The sequence below is a fragment of the Bos grunniens genome, chromosome 5 (assembly GCF_055505025.1).
Source record: "Bos grunniens cultivar Pamir isolate PY7600 chromosome 5, Bosgru_T2T1.0, whole genome shotgun sequence".
NCBI classification, from domain to species: domain Eukaryota; kingdom Metazoa; phylum Chordata; class Mammalia; order Artiodactyla; family Bovidae; genus Bos; species Bos grunniens.
Genome location: NC_141169.1, coordinates 24,891,030 through 24,917,202, shown reverse-complemented (window position 1 = coordinate 24,917,202; position 26,173 = coordinate 24,891,030). Strand labels below are relative to the sequence as shown.

Sequence of the window (26,173 nt, the reverse complement as noted above, 5' to 3'; positions counted from 1 at the left end):
GGTGACCCACGTGGTCTCCATTGACATTCGGGAACGTGAGGCTTAACTACTTTTCAGCAGAGATGAAAGTCCCAACTTCCTAATTGCTTGTATATCATCCCTGATAGGGTATTGGGATTATAGCCTGGCTTTGGCTTTTGCTTGTGTGGAAGTGGTAGAACCACAACTTTTTCCATAGTATTTGCTTGTAGTAGGTCGTTACTGTCTTAAATTTTTTTTTTATCTTGCTGGGCTTCCCCTTTCTTGTTAGTTTGGCTAAAGAAGAGGGTTAAAACATTTTATGGGATTGGGGGAGGGGTCTGAACTCATTGCCAGCTTCTTCACCTCCAAGTTGGGCATAAATGAGGAATAAAGAAAATCCAGGGAGCCTGCCACTGTGTTGGTTCTTTTGTCCCAGGGTTCTTAGCTGATCTTCCTTCTAGTCTCCATTTTTCAGAGTCATGTTACATATGTCGTATGTATAACATTTGAGACTTTCAGTTGTATTACTGGGCTTAGGGAAGTGTACATCTGCTCCATCTTCCTGGAAGCAAATATCTTTATTCCTCAAGTTTTAATAATCAATCTTCCTTTGGTTCTAAATATTTTCTGACTTTTATAGTGACTTTTCTTTAGTTTGTAAGTTATTTAGAAATGTTTTCTTTCTAAGCGTGTGTAACTTTTCCAGTTATCTTTTTGTATTGAGTTTTAGTTTAATTATAGTCAGAAAACATATTCTGTATAAATTTTTCTTAATGTGAGATATTTTTAAGATTTAGTACGTTCAGTTCAGTTCAGTTGCTCAGTCGTGTCCGATTCTTTGCGACCCCATGGATGGCAGCACGCCAGGCCTCCCTGTCCATCACCAACTCCTGGAGCTTACTCAAACTCATGTCCATTGAGTCGGTGATGCCATCCAAGCATCCTATCCTCTGTTGTCCCCTTCTCCTCACGCCTTCAGTCTTTCCCAGCATCAGGGTCTTTTCCAGTGAGTCAGCTCTTCACATCAAGTGGCCAAAGTATTGGAGTTTCAGCTTCAACATCAGTCCTTCCAATGAACATTTAGGACCGATTTCCTTTAGGATGGACTGATTGGATCTCCTTGCAGTCCAAGGGACTCTCCAGAGTCTTCTCCAACACCACAGTTCAGAAGCATCAATTCTTCGGCAGTCAGCTTTCTTTATAGTCCAACTCTCACATCCATACATGACCACAGGAAAAACCATAGCCTTGACTAGACGGACCTTTGTTGGCAAAGTAATGTCTCTGCTTTTGAATATGCTGTCTAGGTTGGACATAACTTTCCTCCCAAGGAGTGTCTTTTTATTTCATGGCTGCAGTCACCATCTGCAGTGATTTTGGAGCCCCCCAAAATAAAGTCTTGACACTGTTTCCACTGTTTGCCCATCTGTTTGCCATGAAGTGATGGGAGTAGGTGCCATGATCTTCGTTTTCTGAATGTTGAGCTTTAAGCCAACTTTTTCACTCTCCTCTTTCACTTTCATCAAGAGGCTTTTGAGTTCCTCTTCACTTTCTGCCATAAGGGTGGTGTCATCTGCATATCTGAGGTTATTGATATTTCTCCCGGCAATCTTGATTCCAGCTTGCGCTTCATCCAGCCCAGCATTTTTCATGATGTACTCTGCATAGAAGTTAAATAAGCAGGGTGACAATATACAGCCTTGACGTACTCCTTTTCCTATTTGGAACCAGTCTGTTGTTCCATGTCCAGTTCTAACTGTTGCTTCCTGACCTGTGTACAGATTTCTCAAGAGGCAGGTCAGGTGGTCTGGTATTCCCATCTCTTTCAGAATTTTCCACAGTTTATTGTGATCCACACAGTCAAAGGCTTTGACATAGTCTTATAGTCATTTATAAATGATCCAGCATGTGGTCATTTATAAATGTTCCATGCATGCTTATGAGGAATGTGTTCTATACTTATTGGGTACAGTTTTTCTGTAAATGTCAGGTCAGGTTGGTTAATTATGTTGTTTAAGTTGTTTTTATTCTTACTGATAATTTTTTTCTGCTTATTCTATTAGTTACCAAGAATAGTGGTTAAGTTCTCTCTCTAAGATTGTGAATTTGTCTGTTTTTCCTTGTAGTTCTGACTGTCTCATTTGTTGTATGTAAATTAAAATTGTCACATCTTTTTGGTGTACTTAACCTTTTATTATGAATGTGTCTTTTCATCTTTACTAGTATTTTTTGTCTGAAAATCAACATTATTTGCTATCAATATTCTAACTTCTCTTTTGATTAGTGTTTGTATTATTTTCTCTCATTTTAATTTCAACCTTTCCGTGCCCTTGTGTTTTTAACAATGGCTTATAAAAAAGGCATATGGCTATATTTTTCCTTTTAAATTTTCTTTTATGTTGAGAAACCCTTTTTTAAAATGTTTTAGTAATTTTAATTTCTCTACCCTCTTCAGTTCAGTCGCTCATTTGTGTCCGACTCTTTACAACCCCATGAATCGCAGCACGCCAGGCCTCCCTGTCCATCACCAACTCCCGGAGTTCATCAGACTCACGTCCATTGAGTCAGTGATGCCATCCAGCCATCTCATCCTCTGTCGTCCCCTTCTCCTCCTGCCCCCAATCCCTCCCAGCATAAGAGTCTTTTCCAGTGAATCAACTCTTTGCATGAGGTGGCCAAAGTACCAGAGTTTCAGCTTTAGCATCATTCCTTCCAAAGAAATCCCAGGGCTGATCTCCTTCAGAATGGACTGGTTGGATCTCCTTGCAGAGATTTTTCTTGCAGAGATATTTCTCCCGGCAATCTTGATTCCACCTCGTGCTTCTTCCAGTCCAGCGTTTCTCATGATGTACTCTGCATATAAGTTAAACAAGCAGGGTGACAATATACAGCCTTGACGTACTCCTTTTCCTATTTGGAACCAGTCTATTGTTCCATGTCCAGTTCTAACTGTTGCTTCCTGACCTGCATACAGGTTTCTCAAGAGGCAGATCAGGTGGTCTGGTATTCCCATCTCTTTCAGAATTTTCCACAGTTTATTGTGATCCACACAGTCAAAGGCTTTGGCATAGTCCACCCTTTTAGCATTCTTTAATGATTATCCTAGAGAGAGATTCATCAGATTTTATTATGAAGAGTTAGATAGCAAATACTTTATGTTCTTCGGGTCATGCATAGTTTCTGTTCTGTATTCTTTTACCCCTCCCTTCTTTCATTCCTTATAGAGCTGTTTTAGATTTAGGTCAAAATTGAGCAGAAAGTACTGAGGGTTCTCTTGTACCCATTACTTGACCCCATATGCACAGTCTCCTTCAGTGTTAATATCCCATAGCAGAGTGATACCTTGACATGTCATTATTACCCATAGTTCACAGTTTACATTACAGTTCACTCTTGGTGTTTATACATTTGTGGGTTTTAACAAATGTATATTTGCATATATTCTATAATTATAGTATCATACAAAATAGTTTCTCCTTTAAAAATCCTTTCTGCTTACCTGTTCATCCCTTTATTTCCCCTAATCCTTTGCAAGCACTGATCTTTTTAATGATTCCATAGTGTGGCCATTTCCAGAATGTCATATAGTTGGAATCCTACAGTATGTATACTTTTTTAGATTGACGTCTTTCACTTAGTAACATGCATTTAATATTTCTCCATATTGTTTCATGGCTTGTTAGCCCATTTCTTTTCTTTTTTTAAAATTAATTTATTTTAATCAGAAGCTAATTACTTTATAATATTGTGTTGGTTTTTGCCATACATTGACATCAATCAGCCATGGGTGTACATGTGTCCCCCCATCCTGAACCCCCCTCCCACCTCCCTCCCCATCCCATCCCTCTGGGTTGTCTCAGTGCACCAGCTTTGAGTGCCCTGTTTCATGCATCGAACTTGGACTGGTCATCTATTTCACATACCGTAATATACATGTTTCAGTGCTATTCTCTCAAATCATCCCACCTTCGCCTTATCTTAGAGTCCAAAAGTCTGTTCTTTATATCTGTGTCTCTTTTTTCTGTCTTGCATATAGGGTCATCGTTACCATTTTTCTAAATTTCATATATATACGTTATTACACTGTACTGGTATTTTTCTGACTTACTTCACTCTGTATAATAGGCTCCAGTTTCACCCACCTCATTAGAACTGACTCAAATGTGCTCTTTTTAATAGCTGAGTAATATTCCATTGTGTATATGTACCACAACTTTCTTATCCATCTGTCTGCCTAGGGACATCTAGGTTTTTTCCATGTCCTAGCTATTGTAAATGGTGCTGCAATGAACATTGAGGTACCCATGTCTCTTTCAATTCTGGTTCCCTTGGTGTGTATGCCCAGCAGTGGAGTTACTGGGTCATATGGCAGTTCTTTTTCCAGTTTTTTAAGGAATCTCCACACTGTTCTCCATAATGGTGAATATGTTTGCATTCCCACCAACAGTGTAAGAGGGGTCCCCTTTTCTCCACACCCTCTCCAGCATTTGTTGTTTGTAGACTTTTTGATGGCAGCCATTCTGACCGATGTGACATGATACCTCATTGCATTTCTGTGATATTGAGTGATGTTGTAGCTCATTTCTTTTTGAGGCTGGATAATATTGCATTGTCTGGATGTTTGGATGTTCCACAGTTTATCCACTCACTTATTGAGGGAGATCTTGGTTGCGTTCAGGGTTTGGTATCTATGAATTAAGCCACTATAAACATCTGTGTACCAGTTTTTGTTGGATGTAAGTTTTCAGTTCATTTGGGCAAATAACAATGATTGCAGTTGCTGGATGGTATGGTTTGAGTAATGACAGAGTTCCTGTTTCTCCACATCTTCACTAGCATATGTTGTTGTCTGTGTCTGGGTATAGGTCATTCTAATAGGTGTGTGGTGGTATCTCATTGTTGCTTTAGTTTGCAGTTCCCTAATGACATAGGGCCAACATCTATTCTTATTTGCCATTTGTATATCTTCTTTGGTGAGATGTTTGTTAAGGTCTTTGGCCCATTTTTTAATCCAGTTGTTTGTTTTCTTATTGTTGAGTTTGATTTCTTTGTATATTTTCAATAACAGTCCTCTGTCAGATGTATATTTTTCAATACTTTGTCCCAACCTATGGCTCCTCGTTTTCTCTTGACAGTGCCTTTTGTAGAGCAGAAGTTATTAATTTTAATGAAGTCTGACTTACTAACTTTTTTCATGGATCTTGCCTACGGTGTTGTATCTAAAAACTCATTATTAAATAGATTTTTCTCCTAGGCTGTGTTCTAGGAATTTGTGTGTGTGACTGTTGTTGTTGTTGTTTAGTTGCTCAGTCATGTCTGACTCTGAGAAACCATGGATTGTAGCCTGCCAAGATCCTCTGTCCATGGAATTTCTCAGGCAAGAGTATTGGAGTGGGTTGTCATTTCCTTCTCCAGGGGTTCTTCCTGATCCAGGGAACAAACCTGTGTCTCCTGCTTGGCAGGAGGATTTACCAGTGAGCTATCTGGGGAGCCCAATTTGATAATTTTACATTTTACATTTAGGTGTATAGTTCATTTGAGCTAATTATTGAAAGGTTTAATTAAGGTCTATAGCTAGATCCACATTTTTTCATGTTTCTAATGTTTTTGCATGGGCTCTTTTGTCAAAGGTCAGTTGACTCTCAGTCAGTTCAGTTGCTCAGTCAGGTCTGACTCTGCAACCCCATGAATTGCAGCATGCCAGGCTTCCCTGTCCATCACCAACTCCCGGAAGTTGCTCAAACTCATGTCCATCCAGTCAGTGATGCCATCCAACCATCTCATCCTCTGTTGTCCCCTTCTCCTCAGTTCTTCACATCAGGTGGCCAAAGTATTGGTGTTTCAGCTTTAGCATCAGTCCTTCCAGTGAATATTCAGGACTGATTTCCTTTAGGATAGACTGGTTGGATCTCCTTGCAGTCCAAGGGACTCTCAAGAGTCTTCAACACCACAGTTCAAAAGCATCAATTCTTTGGTGCTCAGATTTCTTTATGGTCCAACTCTCACATCCATATATGACTACTGGAAAAACCATAGCTTTGACTAGACAGACCTTTGTTGGTAAAGTAATGTCTCTCCTTTTTAATATGCTGTCTAGGTTTGTCATAGCTTTTCTTCCAAGGCTGACTATAATTTTCTTTCAGTTGACTATAATTTAGTCTATTTCTGGACCCTCTGTTCTGTTCCATTGATCCATTTGCCTATTAGGCCAATATAATATTGTCTTGATTACTGTTGCTTACATAATAAGACTTGAAGTTGGGTAGTGTCAGCTCTCCAACTTTGTTCTTTAATTTTGTGTTGACTGTTCTGGATCTTTTGCTTCTTCATATAAGTTTTAGAATCGCTTTGTTGATACCTGCATAATAACTTGTTGAGATTGTATTGAATATGGCAGTCAGATTGGGAAGAACTGACATCTTGGCCATATTTAGTCTTCCAATCCATGAACATAAAATATTTTATTATTGATCTAATTCTTTGACTTCTTTCATCAAAGATTTGTAATTTTCTTCATATAAATCTTTGTCTGAAACCATGCTGTTTAAAAGTTAATTCATTAGGCTGTGCTGGGTCTTACTTGCAGGACTAGGGATCTTTGATCTTACTTGGAGAATGCAAGGTCTTTAATTGTGGCATGTGGGATATTTTAATGGGGACATGTGGGTTTGGTTCCTTGACCAGGAATTGAAGGCAGGCCTCCTGCATTGGGAATGTGGAGTCTTAGCCATTGGACCACTAAGAAATTTCCCCTCATATAAATATTATACATATTTAGTTAATTTTATACCTGTTTCATTTTGGGGTGGGTGTTAATGTAAAGGTATTATTTTAAGTTTCAGTTTCTGTTTATTGCTGATGTAAGAAAGTGATTGATTTTTATATATTAACCTTCTGTTCTGTAGTTTGGCTGTAGTTTCTTGTTAGTTTTGAAATTGTTCGATTCTTTTGAGTCTCCTTCATAGATGATCATGTCCTCTGCAAACAAAGATTGTTTTATTTCTTCCTCTTCTTTCTTTATGCCTGTTATTTCCTTTTCTTATTGCACTAGCTTAGGCTTCCATCCAGTACAGTTTGGAAAAGGAGTGGTAAGAGGGAACAGCCTTGCTTGTTCTTGATCTTACTGGGAAAGCTTCTATTCCCCGCCTTGCCGCCCCCCCTCCCCCCCCACACCATTAGGTATGCTGTTAGCTGTAGATTTTTTGTAGATATTCTTTATCAAATTGAGGAAGTATCACTTATACCTGATTTTCTGAGAGTTTTATCACGAGTAGATGTTGGACTTTGTCAGATTTTTTTTGTGTATATTGCTATGATCGTGTGATTTTTCTGCTTTTAGTCTATTGGTGTAATGAATTATAGTGATTTTTTTTTTTTTTTAATATTGAACCAGCCTTGCATGACTGGAATAAATCCTGTTTGGTCATGGTGTATAGTTCTTTTCATATATTGTTTGATTTGATTTACTAGTATTTTGTTGAGGGTTTTTTACAGCTATTTTCATTCTTTTTTTTTTTTTAACTCTTAAAAAAGAAGAAAGCCTTTTTAGCTTAGACCATACACAACAAAGGCTACTGACCAGCTTTAGCCCATGGACTGTAGTTTGCCAATCCATTTCCTTTACAATATGCATCCTTGACTTACAGAATATATTGATACTTTTACCCTCTCCCATACAGTCCAAGGGCTCTATTATACTTGTAATTCTACCTTTATTGACTTATATTCCATGTTATATCATGTTTTATATGTTAAAATATGTAAGATTATTTTATGCAATTAATATTCAGTTAGAATTATGCACATATTTATAGTTTTCATCTATCTTCCTTTCTTTCTGCATTGTCAAGTTCATATCTAAGAATTTTCCTCGTGTGTGAAAACTCTCTTGGTGTTTTTTAGTGTACATCTTTAGGGATAAATTGTTCTGTGTCTCTGAAAATGTCTTCATTTTACCATCATTCTTCAGAGTTGTAGTGTTGCTGTATTAATGGAATGTTAGTTTGGCAGTTGTTTCCTTTCAGCGTTGTACGTTGTGTTCTTACCATCACTGTTGAAGTCAGTTCTGTCATTTTGTCGCTCTGTTTGAAGTTATTTTGTCTTTTTCTGCTAAGATTTTCCCTTTATTTTTGTTTTTTCAGCTGTCTTAATGTGTAGGTGTAGATTTCTTCTTAGTTATGTGCTTGGGGGTTGTAGGACTTTTTTGAATCTGAAAGTTGATACCTTTCATCAGTTTGGGGATGTTGTCAACTTTTTTTTCCCCCGAGGTATTGTTTCTGCTCTATTCTCTCTTCTCTTTCTGGGATTCTAATTTCATGTGTATTAGAGTGACATTTTAACTTTAATTTCTGAATTTCTTTTCTTCTTTCTGTTTTTTCACTCTTTGTTTCTCTTTCTACTTTATCTTGAATATATTCTTTTTTAAAAAACTGTATTTGGCTGGGCCAGGTCTTAGTTGTGGCATATAAACTCTTAGTTGAGACCTGTAGGATCTAGTCCCTTGATCAGGAATCAAACCTGGGCCTTCTGTATTAGGAGCACAGTCTTAACCACTGGACCACCAGGCACATTCCCTTGAATATATTCTCTTAACCCATCTTCTAATTCCTTCCAAACTATGTCTCGACTGTTTTACCCAATCAATGGAGCTCTTCATTTTGGCTATCATAATTTTCAGCTTTAGAATTTGTTAGTTTATTTTTATGGTTTCTATTAATAATCCTCTCCCAGGTTTATTAACCTTATTTTTTATTGCCTTGTACACAATAATAATTTAAAATTTTCTTTTAGAACTATTTTCTGATGGTTCTTTAATAGTGAGAATTCATGTACTTGCCTATTGTCTGTTTTTGTCTCTGGCTTTAATTCCTGTTACCTTATTTTCCTATGGCCTTTTATGTGTGGATGTGTCATGTATTTATTTTTTAGAGCAATTTGGAGTCTAGTCTAATATCTGCCTTCTAAATTGCCCTTATTCCTAAGACAAAGCCTTTAAAGTCTCTATCCAAAATGAAGGGTGTTCACCAAGGGTTCTCTACTCCTTGCTGATCTAATAGGTGTCTTTTCTTTGAATTTAAAGACTGTCCCAGCACCTTCAGTCTCCAAGGTACCTCTCTCGAATGCAGATGCCTCTAGGGGAAAGGTGATCCCAAGTGCCAGTCTCATCTTTCTCCATCTGTATCTTCCTCTGTTTCCATCTCAGTAAATATTCTCTTGTTTTTCAGTATCTTCAAGCCGATTTTTTTTTTAATGTGTATACAACTTTTCTTTTTCTTAGCAGAAGGCTTGATCCAAATTACTTAATCCTCTATTACTGGAAATAGAAAACTATCTTCAGATTTCTTGTTATAAGAGATAGGTTATGTAGTAACTGAGTTAGGGTTTTCTGTTTTTAGCTACTTATATAATTAGTAAAAAAAAATAGAGTTTTTTCTTTGTAGCCTTGAATGTAGAATGATGGAACCACATTTGAAGGTCAGAGAAAGAATTGTTTTTTGAGGCCTTTCTGTCTATGACACTAGATATATGTTCGGAGGGCTGCCATACTATAGTTTCCAAGATTATTATTGATAAGTTGATTACTTTTAAACTGGAGAACTGGATATATGTGCAGAGTACTTGAAAGCAGAGATAAAATTCATTCTGCCCTTGGTTAGATACACACCAACTGGCAGAGAGTTTTCTGTAATTCTTAAATACTCCTAGAGGAGAAAATTCTGGAAAAGGCTATTAGCAAATGAAACCCCGGAGCTCATAACTTTGAGTCAAGGATTCCTTTCCAATATGTAACTACTCTTTTTAAGCCTCTATATATCCAATTATCACAAAAATAGAGAACAGTCATTAGTGATTATCATCCATCAGATCAGATCAGATCAGTCACTCAGTCATGTCCGACTCTTTTCGACCCCATGAATCGCAGCACGCCAGGCCTCCCTGTCCATCACCAACTCCCAGAGTTCACTGAGACTCACGTCCATCGAGTTAGTGATGCCATCCAGCCATCTCATCCTCTGTCGTCCCCTTCTCCTCCTGCCCCCAATCCCTCCCAGCCTCAGAGTCTTTTCCAATGAGTCAACTCTTTGCATGAGGTGGCCAAAGTACTGGAGTTTCAGCTTTAGCATCATTCCCTTCAAAGAAATCCCAGGGCTGATCTCCTTCAGAATGGACTGGTTGGATCTCCTTGCAGTCCAAGGGACTCTCCAGAGTCTTCTCCAACACCACAGTTCAAAAGCATCAATTCTTTGGCACTCAGCCTTCTTCACAGTCCCAACTCTCACATCCATACATGACCACTGGAAAAACCATGGCCTTGACTAGACGAACCTTTGTTGGCAAAGTAATGTCTCTGCTTTTGAATATGCTGTCTAGGTTGGTCATAACTTTCCTTCCAAGGAGTAAGCGTCTTTTAATTTCATGGCTGCAGTCACCATCTGCAGTGATTTTGGAGCCCAGAAAAATAACTGTTTTTGGAGCCCAGAAATTTTGGAGCCCAGAAAAATGACACTGTTTCCACTGTTTCCCCATCTATTTCCCATGAAGTGATGGGACCAGATTCCATGATTCGTTTTCTGAATGTTGAGCTTTAACCCAACTTTTTCACTCTCCTCTTTCACTTTCATCAAGAGGCTTTTGAGTTCCTCTTCACTTTCTGCCATAAGGGTGGTGTCATCTGCATATCTGAGGTTATTGATGTTTCTCCCGGCAATCTTGATTACAGCTCGTGCTTCTTCCAGCCTAGCGTTTCTCATGATGTACTCTGCATATAAGTTAAATAAGCAGGATGACAGTATACAGCCTTGATGTACTCCTTTTCCTATTTGGAACCAGTCTGTTGTTCCATGTCCAGTTCTAACTTGCTTCCTGACCTGCATACTAATTTCTCAAGAGGCAGATCAGGTGGTCTGGTATTCCCATCTCTTTCAGAATTTTCCACAGTTTATTGTGATCCACACAGTCAAAGGCTTTGGCATAGTCAATAAAGCAGAAATAGATATTTTTCTGGAACTCTCTTGCTTTTTCCATGATCCAGCGGATGTTGGCAATTTGATCTCTGGTTCCTCTGCCTTTTCGAAAACCAGCTTGAACATCAGGAAGTTCACGGTTCACATATTGCTGAAACCTGGCTTGGAGAATTTTGAGCATTACTTTACTAGCGTGTGAGATGAGTGCAATTGTGTGGTAGTTTGAGCATTCTTTGGCATTGCCTTTCTTTGGGATTGGAATGAAAACTGCCCTTTTCCAGTCCTGTGGCCACTGCTGAGTTTTCCAAATTTGCTGGCATATTGAGTGCAGCACTTTCACAGCATCATCTTTCAGGACTTGGAATAGCTCAACTGGAATTCTATCACCTCTACTAGCTTTGTTCGTAGTGATGCTTTCTAAGGTCCATTTGACTTCACTAGAGTCTATTTCCATTAGTATAGAGTTCACAAAGTAAGACAAAAACTGTGAACAAAGGTGTTATGTGCATGTTTATTCAGGGACTAGCTGGAGTAGGATATTCTTGGCAGATGGTAGGAAATGAGATTGCACAAGGTAGATTGGGGCTGATTGTGCCAGGCTTTGAAAGAGCGGAGTGTTTTGATTTTGTTTCATATAGAGGGGCTTTTGAGTGAGAGTGAGAAAGGTCCGTCTAGTCAAGGCCGTGGTTTGTCCAGTGGTCATGTATGGATGTGAGAGTTGGACTGTGAAGAAAGCTGAGTGCCGAAGAATTGATGCTTTTGAACTGTGGTGTTGGAGAAGACTCTTGAGAGTCCCTTGGACTGCAAGGAAATCCAAGCAGTCCATTCTGAAGGAGATCAGCCCTGGGATTTCTTTGGAAGGAATGATGGTAAAGCTGAAACTCCAGTACTTTGGCCACCTCATGTGAAGAGTTAACTCACCGGAAAAGACTCTGATGCTGGGAGGGATTGGGGGCAGGAGGAGAAGGGGACGACAGAGGATGAGATGGCTGGATGGCATCACCGACTCGATGGACGTGAGTTTGAGTGAACTCTGGGAGTCGGTGATGGACAGGGAGGCCTGGCGTGCTGCGATTCATGGGGTCGCAAAGATTCGGACACGACTGAGCAACTGAACTGAGAAGTGATATAAAATTTTCTGACTGCTAATCTGGCAGTGCTTTGGTGGGTAGACTAGAGAGAAAATATTGGAAACAGGGACAATAAATACAAAGCTCTAGTAGTCTAGTTATAAGGTGATACAGTCTGGCTTTTTGCAGTCAAGAAGCAGTGGAGAGAATGGAGTGCATTTTAAAGAGATTATTTGTTCTCTATGCATGGGAATTTGAGTGAGAAAGCAGAGAATACTTTGGGGTTGTAAGTTTGGATGAATGGTAGCATAATACTGGTATCAGTACCAAAAGTTGGAAAGTAAGGATGTTGAAGGTAGAGTGAAAGCAAAGTAGTTGAATTTGGTTTAAGGTAATTTGAATATAATGATAGAATTGTTCATTACCTGAAAAAAAAATTTTGTAATTTTTAAAAATAAAATTTAACAATAAAACTGAAAGTAGAAGTTTTCCTGTCAGAGAGTCTCCCAGTTATTATTTCTCCAGAAATTACTATTTTCAGCTTGCTGTACCACTAATTGACTCTTTATATGTATGTAAACATGTGTGTGTACCTGTCATTCATACTCTTCACCATACTGTGGAGACAGATCTAACTTATCTTTTGCAATGATACAGTAGATATATCTTCCTTTATTTATGGAAGTTTAGCTTATTTCTAATTTGTTCCTTTTTTTTAATTAAAAACAATGTCAATGAGAAAATTCTTATATAGTAATTACATTTGGGTACTTATCCAGCTATTTTCATAAGATAGGGCAGGGGATAAGCAGATTTGGGCACCTGATGCAGAGAGCCAACTCATTGGAAAAGATCCTGATGCTGGGAAAGATTGAAATAAAAGAAGAAGAGGGTAGAAGAGGATGAGATGGTTAGATAGCATCACCGACTCAGTGAACACGAATCTGAGCAAACTCCGGGAGACAGTGAAGGACAGGTTAGCCTGATGTTCTGCAGTCCATGGGGTCACAAAGAGTCAGACACGACTTAGCCACTGAACAAAAATAACAGCTTTCCAGAAAGCTTAGTGTAGATTTGTGCGTGTGTGCACGCACACACATGTGAACATGTGTCCACACGTGGAAATCACCGTGATTTTCTTGTGTTGCATGCATGTGTGCTTAGTTGCTCAGTTGTGTCTGACTCTTTGTGACCCCATGGACTGCAGCACGCCAGGCTCCTCTGTCCATGGGATCATCCAGACAAGAATACTAGAGTGAGTTGCCATTTTCTTCTTCAGAGGATCTTCCTGACCCAGGGATTGAACCCATTTCTCCTGTGTCGCCCGGATTTGCAGGCAAATTCTTTACCACTGAGCCACCTGGGATAGCCCCGTAGTGTACGAGGGGAAAGTATATCATGTGTTTCAGTGTGGCACTTACTGGTAATGTGTGTTGGTATATTCTAGCTTTATTAGTCACTAAAGTTTAAACATATAAAAAGGTAATGAATTTGCAATCATCATCTTGGAGCAGAGAAATCCTCCTGGTTTGGGAAAATATAAGAGGGCAATTATACATATGTTTGCATAGAAGCTAGAATTGGAGATGAGGTAATGTGGTGGTGAATGAGAATGGGATTTTCTAAAATTAGTTAATTCCTAGAAAGTAAGTACTTCTAGTGAATATTTCAGTTGCCAAGAGGAAAGTTTTATTTCTGTGAGGACTTAACTCTAATTTTTGGGTAGGGGGTCAGCGAGAGTATACACCTTACTGTCAAGTTAACTGGAATACCAAAAAACAAAACAACAACTCAGTTTGGAAATCTTTCTTTCACTAGTAGTAGGACTAAAGGGTAGCTTTTGATTTTTCTAATATAGTTTAAGCTTTTGGCTAATTAAAATTAAAGCCTTATAATGCATTTTGGTGATATTAATAGAAAATATGAGATACGTTTATTGTATGCTTCTGTCTCTTAAAAATTAATTTGGATCAAAGAGCAGAATCAAAATCACATGCCAGTTTTATGATCTACTTTATAAATTCCAGGGCAAATGTAAAATATATACTCGTAATAGGATAATATTGAGATAGCTGCTACAAACAGTTAACTCTGCATTTTCAAAGGTCGAATCCTTGTGCACATTAAACCTAAGAATAGGAAGTAAAGCATCCTTGAAAGACTTTTGTTGTTGTTTCATTGCTAAGTCATGTCTGACTTTTTTGTGACCCTGTGAACTATAGCCTGCCAGATTCCTCTGTTCATGGGATTTCCCACAAGAATACTGGAATGGGTTGCCATTTCCTTCTCCAGGGTATCTTCCCAACCCCAGGGATTGAACTCGTCTTCTACGTTGCAGGCAGATTCTGCATGGACAAAGCAGGAAACCAAAGCAACCTCATTTTTAGTTTAAAAGTCTTCTTATGTAATATGTAGACATCACATTAATTTATCAGAAATGATGTATTTCAAGCAAGACTCTCATCGCTTCTCGGCCTTTTGGCTAAGATCAAGTGTAGTATCAAGCAAGACTCAGTAATTGAATGGTTTGTTTGTGTAGGCTAAAGATTGTCTCTTGTAGTAAGGAAAGGTAATTCATAATCACCATGACTAAGGGAGATAGGAAAAAAATATATATAGTAGTCTTGAGAAAGATAAATGAAGTTAAAAGTAGCAGAATTATTTTGATTAAAATTTTTGTTTTTATTTACAGTAAGAACACTGTTGTCAGTTTTTTACTTCTAGATAAAGCACACATTCAGTTACTTTCATAATCCTGAATTGGTGATTGAGTTTCCTGTCCTTAGCACAGTGCATAATACATAGATGATCAATATTTACGTGTTAACTGATTTCTCCTCTGAATCTGCTGCCCGAGCGCAGTCACCTTGTGTCAAGTAAAACACCCTTTGTAACATTAATCATAGACATAATTACATGTTCAAGCTTATCTTTGTGAAGACTGTGACTCTCACTAGTCACTTACCAAGATCCAAATGGCTTTTCCCCTGGTTTCAGAGTATGAATTTTGTACCAGAATCCACCCTTGAAATTTACCTCAGTAGCTTTAGAAAATGTTGGTGATATGTGAATCTAGGACTACTTACAGTGACAGAATCAATACTTCTAGTTAGGTTATTACTACTTGAAGATGTGACCTTGATGGTCACAGAAACTGCATGGAAGTAAAGAAAATTTAAGGTATGATTCAACTTTATTTTTGAATTTTGTTTTACGAACAATTGAAAATCTGAAAATTGAATTTTGTTATAGAAATGATAAGGAGAATAGTAAGTGATAAAAATATATAACACTGAAGAAGTTCACTGATCATTAAGTGTATGTCTCTCTACAGGTATAATTTGACCTCCTGAGATTCTGTCTTAGCAAGAAGAAAGTGGAAAATACTCTTGGAAAGAAAACTAAGACATTAAGAAAGCCAGAACTTATTTTTACATGGTTGTCTACTCAGTTACCAATATGGACGCTTTTCCCACCATTTTTCCTCCTGGTGGAGACAGTGAACTGAGACATTCTCAATCTGAGCTCCAAAAAATGTTAATTGATGAACGATTAAGATGTGAACATCATAAAACTAATTATCAGACTCTGAAAGCTGAACACACAAGGTAATTATTTAAATTTGGAGGTGAGAGGCTTGATTAAAAATTTTTATTTTGTCTGAATATTTGCTCTGGAACATACAGTGTAATTTTGTTATAATGTACAATATACATTTAAAACTTTTTGAATACAGTAAATGTTCTTTAAATCAAGTGGATTATAAATTTATTAAAGTCTTATTTTGAAAGTGGGATATAAAATTTATGTATCTCAGTGGCTAAATTTTTTTTCCTTCAAAGTAAAGTTGTGTTCAGAAATTACAGTGTTAATAGTTAAGTGACACTTGGTAAAGCAATATTTGGAAGTTTAAATAGAATATATGATGTTGATCTTGTTCCGTAGTGTTGGTTGACTTTAAGGTAATACAATTAAAAAGCAATGGATACATTTAAATTCTTCTTTTTCTAAAAATTAGGTTGCAGGATGAGTACATAAAGTCACAAAATGAACTCAAGCGTGTTTTAAATGAAAAGCAAACTCACCAGGAAAAGTTTCAGCTGCTGCTTGAAGAGGTACGAGGAGAATTAGTAGAGAAAACTAAAGACTTAGAAGAGATGAAGCTGCAGGTAAGAAAATATATTCAAATTAGTATAAATTAGTCAGATGTTTAATGGAGATACAGATGTAATTTTGGTAAATTTGGTAAGTTCTCTCTATATCCATAATGAGTATTTTGTTGTATCTCCAGTGGTATAATTTAATATTCTTTCATATACTTTAGAATACTCTGTAGAATTCAGCCACAAAAGTTTTATGTAAATTTTAATTATATTTTCTGTTCTGATTTAAATAATATCTTACTCTTCAGAATAATTGGAGGAAAGGCCAGTCTGAATTGATAAAAATTCACAATTAAACATACTTTAAAAATAAAGATTTTCTGAATTTCTGTGGAGTTGCTCAAGTAATAGATAGTTGATACTAAAGTATTAACTACAGTTTCTTTTGACGTTTTTTTACACTATTCATTTTCTATATGCTCAAAAAGTAGAGCAAAGCTACCTGTCATTTTAAATTAGTAGGTATTAGTTGCAATATCTTACTGTAATCGCTCAGTAGCACTAGCTGTTTATTTCTGCTTATCTGATGCTTGTTACTTAGACAAGAAGAGATATCAATTCCATCTTAGGGGACAGGAATGCAAAAGTAGGAAGTCAAGAGATACCTGGAGTAACAGGTGAGTTTGGCCTTGGAGTACAGAATGAAGCAGGGCAAAGGCTAACAAGAGCTTTGCCAAGAGAATGCACTGGTCATAGCAAACACCCTCTTCCAATAACACAAGAGACAACTCTACACATGGACATCACCAAATGGTCAATACTGAAATCAGAGTGATTATATTCTTTGTAGCCAAAGATGGAGAAGTTCTATACAGTTAGCAAAAATAAGACCGGAAGCTGACTGTGCTCAGATCATGAACTCCTTATTGCCAAATTCAGACTTAAATTGAAGAAAGTAGGGAAAACCACTAGACTATTCAGGTATGACCTAAATCAGATCCCTTAGGATTATGCAAGTGGAAGTGACAAGCAGATTCAAGGAGTTAGATCTGATAGAGTGCCTGAAGAACTATGGACAGAGGTTTATGACATTGTACAGCAATTGTAAAGCAAAGGAGAAAAGGAAAGATACTAATTTGAATGCAGAGTTCCAAAGAATAGCATGGAGACAGATAAGAAAGCCTTCCTCAGTGATCAGTGCAAAGAAATAGAGGAAAACAACAGAATGGGAAAGACTAGAGATCTCTTCAAGAAAATTAGAGATCCCAAGGGAACATTTCATGCAAAGATGGGCTCAATAAAGGACAGAAATGGTATGGACTTAACAGAAGCAGAAGATATTAAGAAGAGGTGGCAAGAATACACAGAAGAACTGTACAAAAAAGATCTTCACGACCCAGATAATCATGATAGTGTGATCACTCACCTAGAGCCAAACATTCTGGAAAGTGAAGTCAAGTGGGCCTTAGGAAGCATCACTATGAACAAAGCTAGTGGCGGTGATGGAGTTCCAGTTGAGCTGTTTTTAAATCCTAAAAGATGATGCTGTGAAAGTGCTGTACTCACTGTGTCAGCAGATTTGGAAAACGCAGCAGTGAGAGAAGTCTGACGCGCTAGCAAAGTAATGCTAAAATTTTCCAAGCCAGGCTTCAGCAATACGTGAACCGTGAACTTCCAGATGTTCAAGCTGGATGTAGAAAAGGCAGAGGAACCATAGATCAAATTGCCAACATCCGCGGGATCATAGAAAAAGCAAGAGAACTCCAGAAAAACATCTATTTCTATTTTATTGGCTATGCCAAAGCCTTTGACTGTGTGGATCACAATAAACTGTGGAAAATTCTGAAAGAGATGGGAATACCAGACCTCCTGGCCTGCCTCTTGCGAAATCTGTATACAGGTCAGGAAGCAACAGTAGAACAAGACATGGAACAACAGACTGGTTCCAAATAGGAAAAGGTGTATGTCAAGGCTGTGTATTGTCACCCTGCTTATTTAACTTCTATGCAGAGTACATCATGATAAACACTGGGCTGGATGAAGCACAAGCTGGAATCAGGATTGCTGGGTGAAATATCAATAACCTCAGATATGCAGATGACACCACCCTTATGGCAGAAAGTGAAGAGGAACTAAAGAGCCTCTTGATGAAAGTGAAAGAGGAGAGTGAAAAAGTTAGCTTAAAGCTCAACATTCAGAAAACAAAGATCATGGCATCCAGTCCTGTCACTTCATGGAAAACAGATGGAGAAACAGTGGCAGACGTTGTTATTTTGGGCTCCAAAATCACTGCAGGTGGTGATTGCAGCCATGAAATTGAAAGACGCTTGCTCCTTGGAAGAAAAGTTATGAGTAATGTAGACAGCAAATTAAATAGCAGAGATATTACTTTGTCAACAAAGGTTCGTCTAGTCAAGACTATGGTTTTTCCGGTAATCATGTATGGATGTGAGAGTTGAACCATAAAGAAAGCTGAGCACTGAAGAATTGATGCTTTTGAATTGTGGTGTTGGGGAAGACTCTTGAGAGTCCCTTGGACTGCAAGAAGATCCAACCAGTCCATCCTAAAGGAGATCAGTCCTGGGTGTTCATTGGAGGGACTGATGCTGAAGCTGAAACTCCAATACTTTGGCCTCCTGATGCAAAGAACTGACTCACTGGAAAAGACCCTGATGCTGGGAAAGAGTGAGTGCAGGAGAAGGGGATGACAGAGGATGAGAAGGTTGGATGGCATCACCAACTCGATGGACATGAATTTGAGTAAGCTCTGGTGTAGTAAGTTGGTATAGGACAGGAGGTTTGGCATGCTGCAGTCCATGGGGTCACAAAGAGTTGGACAGAACTGAGGAACTGGACTAAAGATGGCAGGAAAATACTGATGGAAAAATAGGTCTCCACAAAGGAAAAAACACTGAAATTGGTCTCATGAGGTCTCTAACTGTGGTTAAAGACTACTTCATAAGCAACTTATTAACAAGTAGACACATTAAAAAAAAACAACTATCTTCATTCTTTCTCTCTCTTTCTCAAAGCCGACATACACCAAAGACAGAATTAGAGGGTTAAACTGATGCCAAATTAGGAGGAAATTATGCTGTGTTAGATTTTTAATGGAATTACTGCTACTACTTGTCTCAAAACAAACCTAAAAGAATGCTTCATCATATAACCGTCTATGTTTCATTACCTACATTAAATCTATAAAAACAAGTCTTCAGCACTCCAACATTTGTCCTATCAAATATTATAATGCTATACAGACCAGTTTTTTCAAAGAATACTCTGATTTAATGGGGCAAATATCGCTGTACCAGAGATTCTTAAGAAATTAATGACAAACTGAGTAATAAATTTTGCTCTGAACTTCGTAGCAGCCAAATAATATGGGAAACATATGGGTTACACAGTTTGCATTACCAGGTGCAAAGAAAGCATATATATGTTCGGTAATTATCAGAAATACATAAAATGACTCCCATTTTTTAAGAAAAGGTTTTGTTAACATGTTGCTGCTGCTGCTGCTAAGTCGCTTCAGTCGTGTCCGACTCTGTGTGACCCCATAGACGGCAGTCCACCAGGCTCCCCCGTCCCTGGGATTCTCCAGGCAAGAACACCAGAGTAGGTTGCCATTGCCTTCTCCAATGCATGAAAGTGAAAAGTGAAAGTGAAGTCATCCAGTCGTGTCCGACCCTTAGCAACCCCATGGACTGCAGCCCACCAGGCTCCTCCATCCATGGGATTTTCCAGGCAAGAGTACTGGAGTGGGGTGCCATTGCCTTCTCCATGTTAATATGTTATATAATAACAATGTAATAGCTAACTTCCTCTAACCACTCATGACATCAAAGCACTGTATGAACAATTTCTATGCATTGACTCACTGTACCTTTAAAATTATCCTATGAACTAGGCACTATTTTCATCCCCAATGACTACCACTACACAAGTGATCCAGAATATTCTTTAAATGAATGTCTTTTATATTGTTTTTCTATGGAAGCCAAAGAGATAATAAACCTTAAATCAGAAAAGGCATTTTGCAAGTAGACAATATAATACATGTGTATTTTTAAAATAATCATCTTTCATAAAACCTTCACTGAAGTATTTCTTGGTGATTTTACTTTGTTGAATTTACTTACCTTTACTCAACTCACAAATTTGTACAGATTGCAAATACCCATTAAGCAAATAGCTAAATTGCTTCAATATTGTATTTATGTATAGATGTTTCTTTCAGTTATTTTTGCCAGGTAAATATCACACAAAAACCAGATATGTTTATCTTGAAAAACAGAAACTTTACCAGACAAATTTTATCAGCAAACATTTGGGAAGTTATCATGTGGAGAAATACGTAGAGTTTTTTTGTGTAAATGGCAACCCACTCCGATACTCTTGCCTAGAAAATTCTATGGATGGAGGAGCCTGGTGGGCTCAGTCCATGGGGTCACAAAGAGTCAGACACAACTGAGCAACTTCACTTCACTTCAAGGAACATAGGTGGCGCTAGTGGTAAAGAACCTGCCTGCCAATGCAGGAGACATAAGAGATGCATGTTCAGTCCTTGGTTTGGGAAGATCCAGTGGAGGAGGGCATGGCAACCAACTCCAGTATTCCTGCCTGGAGAATCCACTGGTCAGGGGGGCCTGGTGGGTTACAGTTCATAGAGTTGCAAAGAGTTGGACATGAAGGAAGCGACTTATCACACACACATAGGCAAGGAACACTGCAAGAAACAACAGAAGGCTATAGGGAGGATGATTTCATTTCAATATGAAAGAAAATGCTTAACATACTCCAATCCATAAATGGAAGTGGGTCACTTTACAAGTTCACTAGGTTCTCTAACACTGAGAGCAGTGAAGCACAGAATGAAGAGCCCTGTGTCATAGACGTTTGAAATAGGAATTCTGCTTTGAAATTTACTGCCTCACAGTTCTGGAGGCCAGAAGTCCAAAATCAAGTTGTCAGCTAGGCCATGTTTCCTCTGGAAACTGTAGGAAGAATACTATCCTAGCTTCTGTTGATGTGCTGACAATTCTTGGCGTTGCCTGGCAGCTTGCAGGACTTCAACCACTACTTCTGTCATCATGGGACATTCTCTCTGCCCCACCCCACTCCCCACCCACGTGTTTCTGTCTACCCTCGTCTTATAAGGACATCAGTCATATTTGATTAATGGGCCATCATACTTCAGTATTACCTTTTCATCTGCAAAACTCCTTATTTCCAAATAAGGTCACATTCTGAGGTACTGGGAATTACAACTTATCTTTTGAGAGGACACAACTCAGAAGATATGAAAGAGAACTAGACTATCAACTCTAAGATACTAAGACTCTGTCTCTCTCAGTACCTATGAAACAACAAGTGCAACATACATGAATAGAACAATTCTGACTCGCTCATTTATTTATTCATGTCATTCATATAAAAAATGCGTAGTAGGCACCATCTTAAGCACTACAGAAACACTAAAAACAATTCCTGCCCTCATGGACTCTGTTTTCAAACAGAATAAAAATTGCCATCGTTTATGAGTATCTACTATGTGCCAGACACTATACTAAAAATATACAGGTTATTTTTATCTCATCAGTCCTCAGAACAATCCCTGTTAGAAAACAATGTTTATGCCCTTTGAGTTCAGTTCAGTCACTCAATCCTGTCTGACTCTTTGTGACCCCATGAATCGCAGCACGCCAGGCCTCCCTGTCCATCACCAACACCCAGAGTTCAGTCATACGTCCATCGAGTTGGTGATGCCATCCAGCCATCTCATCCTCTGTCGTCCCCTTCTCCTCCTGCCTCCAATCCCTCCCAGCATCAGGGTCTTTTCCAATGAGTCAGCTCTTCACATGAGGTGGCCAAAGTACTGGAGTTTCAGCTTTAGCATCATTCCTTCCAAAGAATACCCAGGACCGATCTCCTTTAGAATGGACTGGTTGGATCTCCTTGCAGTCCAAGGGACTCTCAAGAGTCTTCTCCAACACCACAGTTCAAAAGCATCAGTTCTTCAGCGCTCAGCTTTCTTCACAGTCCAACTCTCACATCCATACATGACCACTGGAAAAACCATAGCCTTGACTAGGCGGACCTTTGTTGGCGAAGTAACGTCTTTGCTTTTGAATATGCTATCTAGGTTGATCATAACTTTACTTCCAGGGAGTAAGCGTCTTTTAATTTCATGGCTGCAGTCACCATCTGCAGTGATTTTGGAGCCCCAAAAAATAAAGTCTGACACTGTTTCCACTGTTTCCCCATCTATTTCCCATGAAATGATGGGACCAGATGCCATGATCTTGTTTTCTGAATGTCGAGCTTTAAGCCAACTTTTTATTCTCCACTTTCACTTTCATCAAGAGGCTTTTGAGTTCCTCTTCACTTTCTGCCATAAGGGTGGTGTCATCTGCATATCTGAGGTTATTGATATTTCTCCCGGCAATCTTGATTCCAGCTTGTGCTTCCTCCAGCCCAGCGTTTCTCATGATGTACTCTGCATAGAAGTTAAATAAGCAGGGTGACAACATACAGCCTTGACGTACTCCTTTTCTTATTTGGAACCCATCTGTTGTTCCATGTCCAGTTTGAACTGTTGCTTCCTGACCTGCATACAGGTTTCTCAAGAGGCAGGTCAGGTGGTCTGGTATTCCCATCTCTTTCAGAATTTTCCACAGTTTATTGTGATCCACACAGTCAAAGGCTTTGGCATAGTCAATAAAGCAGAAATAGATATTTTTCTGGAACTCTCTTGCTTTTTGCATGATCCAGCGGATATTGGCAATTTGATCTTTGGTTCCTCTGCCTTTTCTAAAATCTTTATCACATGAAAATGAAGGCATAAAAATCTAACTATTTGCTGAAGTTCATCACCTTCCTGATGAAATGACCCTTTTGGGGTTATAAAAATATTCTTTTTGTCTTTAGTAATAATCTTTGTCTTGAAGTCTATTCTATCTGATAGTAATATAGCTAATCCAGTCATTTTAGGGTATTTTGTATGTGCTTGTTACAAATAAGCATGTCTATATGTTACCTTCAAGAAACAGAATAATTACATTTTCAATGTCTGAAAACAGTAATTTGAATACCTTTGGTTTAGTGCCCACAGATTGCATTCATGTAGCACTCAATCTTTGCAAAACAAATTAATCTAACAATTGTAAAGGTTCAAGTTTTATTTCCCTCTTCAACTCATGTTTCTGAGGTTTTTAAATCTAAATACTACACCAAGGAATGAAACAGTAAGCATTGTGGAGGCTAAAGTGGTGGTTTTCCCGACAGTGGAAGATTTCAAGAAAATACTGAACAACAAACACTGCTGTCAAAGGAACCCATGAATTTGATGACGCTGGCATCAAATGATGGCTTTTGACTCTATCAACCCATGCCTCGAGTATTAATAAAACCTTACTGTAACAAGCACTAGATAAACAGAAATAAACAGTTGGTGCTATTGAGTGATTGCAGGAAAATATCACAACTAATACCTACTAATTTGAAATCTGATGGGCGTTGTTATTGTGTAGCTGCTCAGTTATGTCCGACTCTGCTGTGCCATGGACTGCGGCAACTCCAGGCTTCCTTGTCATTCACCATCTGCTGGAGCTTGTTCAAACTCAAGTCCCTTGAGTCAGTGATGCCAACCAACCATCTCATCCTCTGTCATCCCTTTCTCCTCACAAACTTCAATCTTTCCCAGCATCAGGGTCTTTTCCAGTGAGTTTGCTCTTCGCATCAGGTGGTCAAAGTATTGGAGCTTCAGCTTTAGCATCAGTCCCTCCAATGAATATTCAGGTTGATTTCTTTTAATATTGACTGGTTTGATCTCCTAGCAGTCCAAGGGACTCTCAAGACTCTTCTCCAACACCACAGTTCAAAAGCATCAAGTCTTCGGTGCTCAGCCTTCTTTATGGTCCAACTCTCACATCCGTACATGACTATTGGAAAAACCATAGCTTTGACAAGATGGGCCTTTGTCAGCAAAGTAATGTCTCTGCTTTTTAATACGCTGTCTAGGTTACTCATAACTTTTCTTCCAAGAAGCAAGCGTCTTCTAATTTCATGGCTGCAGTGACCATCTGCAGTGATTGTGGAGCCCAGGAAAATAAAGTCTCTCTCAAGGTTTCCATTTTCCCCCCATCTTTTCACCATGAAGTGATAGAACCAGATGCCATGATCTTAGTTTGTTGAACATTGAGTTATAAGCCAGCTTTTTCACTCTCCTCTGACTTTTATCAAGAGGATCTTTAGTTCCACTTCGCTTTCTGCTGTAAGGGTGGTGTCATCTACATATCTGAGCTAATTGATATTTTTCCCAGCAATCTTGATTCCAGTTTGTGCTTCATCCAGCCCAGCATTTTGTAAGATGTACTCCGCATATAAGTTAAATAAGGGCAACAATACACAGTCTTGACGTAATCCTTTCCCTATTTGGAAACAGTCTGTTGTTCCGTGTCTTGTTTTAACTGTTGCTTCTTGAACTACATACAAGTTTCTCAGGAGACAGATCAGGTGGTCTGGTATTCCCATCTCTTGAAGAATTTTTCAGTTTGTCGTGATCCACACAGTCAAAGGCTTTGGCATAAAAGCAGAAGTATGTGCTTTTCTGGAACTCTCCTGCTTTTTTGATGATCCAGCAGATGCTGGCAATTTGATCTCTGGTTCCTCTGCCTTTTCTAAATCCAGCTTGAACATCTGAAAGTTCACGGTTCACGTACTGTTGAAGCCTGGCTTGGAGAATTTTGAGCATTACTTAACTAGTGTGTGAGATGAGTGCAGCTGTGCAGTAGTTCGAGCATTCTTTGGCATTGCCTTTCTTTGGGATTGGAATGAAAACTGATCTTTTCCAGTCCTGTGGCCACTCCTGAGTTTTCCAAATTTGCTGCCATATTGAGTGCAGCACTTTCACAGCATCATCTTTTAGCATTTCAAATAGTTCAACTGAAATTCCATCACCTCCACTAGCTTTGTTCACAGTGATGCTTCCTAAGGCCCGCTTCACTTCACATTCCAGGATGTCTGCCTCTAGGTGAGTGATCACACCATCGTGGTGATCTGGCTCATGAAGGTCTTTTTTGTACGGTTCTTCCATGTATTCTTGTCACTTTTTCTTAATACCTTTTGCTTCTGTTAGGTCCATACCATTACTGTCCTTTATTGAGCCCATCTTTGCATGAAATGTTCCCTTGGTATCTCTAATTGTCTTGAAGAGATGTCTAGTCTTCCCATTCTGTTGTTTTTCTCTATTTCTTTGCATTGGTCACTGAGGAAGGCTTTCTTCTCTCTCCTTGCTATTCCTTGGGACTCTGCATTCAAATGGATATATCTTTCCTTTTCTCCTTTGCCTTTCGCTTCTTTTCTTTTCACAGCTATTTGTAAGGCCTCCTCAGACAACCATTTTGCCTTTTTGCATTTCTTTTTCTTGGGAATGGTCTTGATCCCTGTCTCCTGTACAGTGTCACGAACCTCCGTCCATAGTTCTCAGGCCCTCTGTCTATCGGATCTAATCCTTTGAATCTATTTGTCACTTCCACTGTATAATCGTAAGGGATTTGATTTAGGTCATACCCGAATGGTCTAGTGGTTTTCCCTATGTTCTTCAATTTAAGTCTGAATTTGGCAATAGGGAGTTCATGATCTGAGCCACAGTCAGCTCCTCATCTTGTTTTTGCTGACTGAATAGAGCTTCTTCACTTCGGCTATGAAGAATATAATCAATCTGATTTCAGTATTGACCATCTGGTGATGTCCATGTGTCGAGTCTTCTCTTGTGTTGTTGGAAAAAGGTGTTTGCTATGACCAGTGCATTCTCTTGGCAAAACCCTATTAGCCTTTGCCCTGCTTCATTCTGTACCCCAAGCCAAATTTGCCTGTTTCTCCAGGTATCTCCTGACTTCCTACTTTTGCATTCTAGTCCCCTATAGTGAAAAGGATATCTTCTTTTGGGTATTAGTTGTAGAATGTCTGGAATGTCTTCATAGAATGGTTTAACTTCAGCTTCTTCAGCATTACTGGTCGGGGCATAAACCTGGATTACTGTGATATTGAATGGTTTGCCTTGGAAATGAAC

The 26,173-nt window shown here is 38.7% G+C and overlaps 1 protein-coding gene and 1 pseudogene across 4 annotated transcripts in view; both read left to right on the top strand.

The window, feature by feature from the left end:
• CEP83 (centrosomal protein 83) overlaps positions 1-26,173 on the top strand; it is a 137,985-nt gene that overhangs the window by 42,178 nt on the left and 69,634 nt on the right. For all 4 annotated transcript variants that reach the window (XR_015163559.1, XM_086399072.1, XM_086399073.1 and 1 more), the window contains 2 exons: positions 15,330-15,603; positions 16,014-16,164. Coding sequence is in view for 3 of the 4 variants with exons in the window: in XM_086399072.1 (XP_086255198.1) it covers positions 15,431-15,603; positions 16,014-16,164 (324 nt within the window). In the remaining variant the exon portion in view is untranslated. The remainder of the gene's footprint in view (positions 1-15,329; positions 15,604-16,013; positions 16,165-26,173) is intronic.
• Positions 14,458-14,594, top strand: LOC147371423 (U2 spliceosomal RNA; annotated as a pseudogene).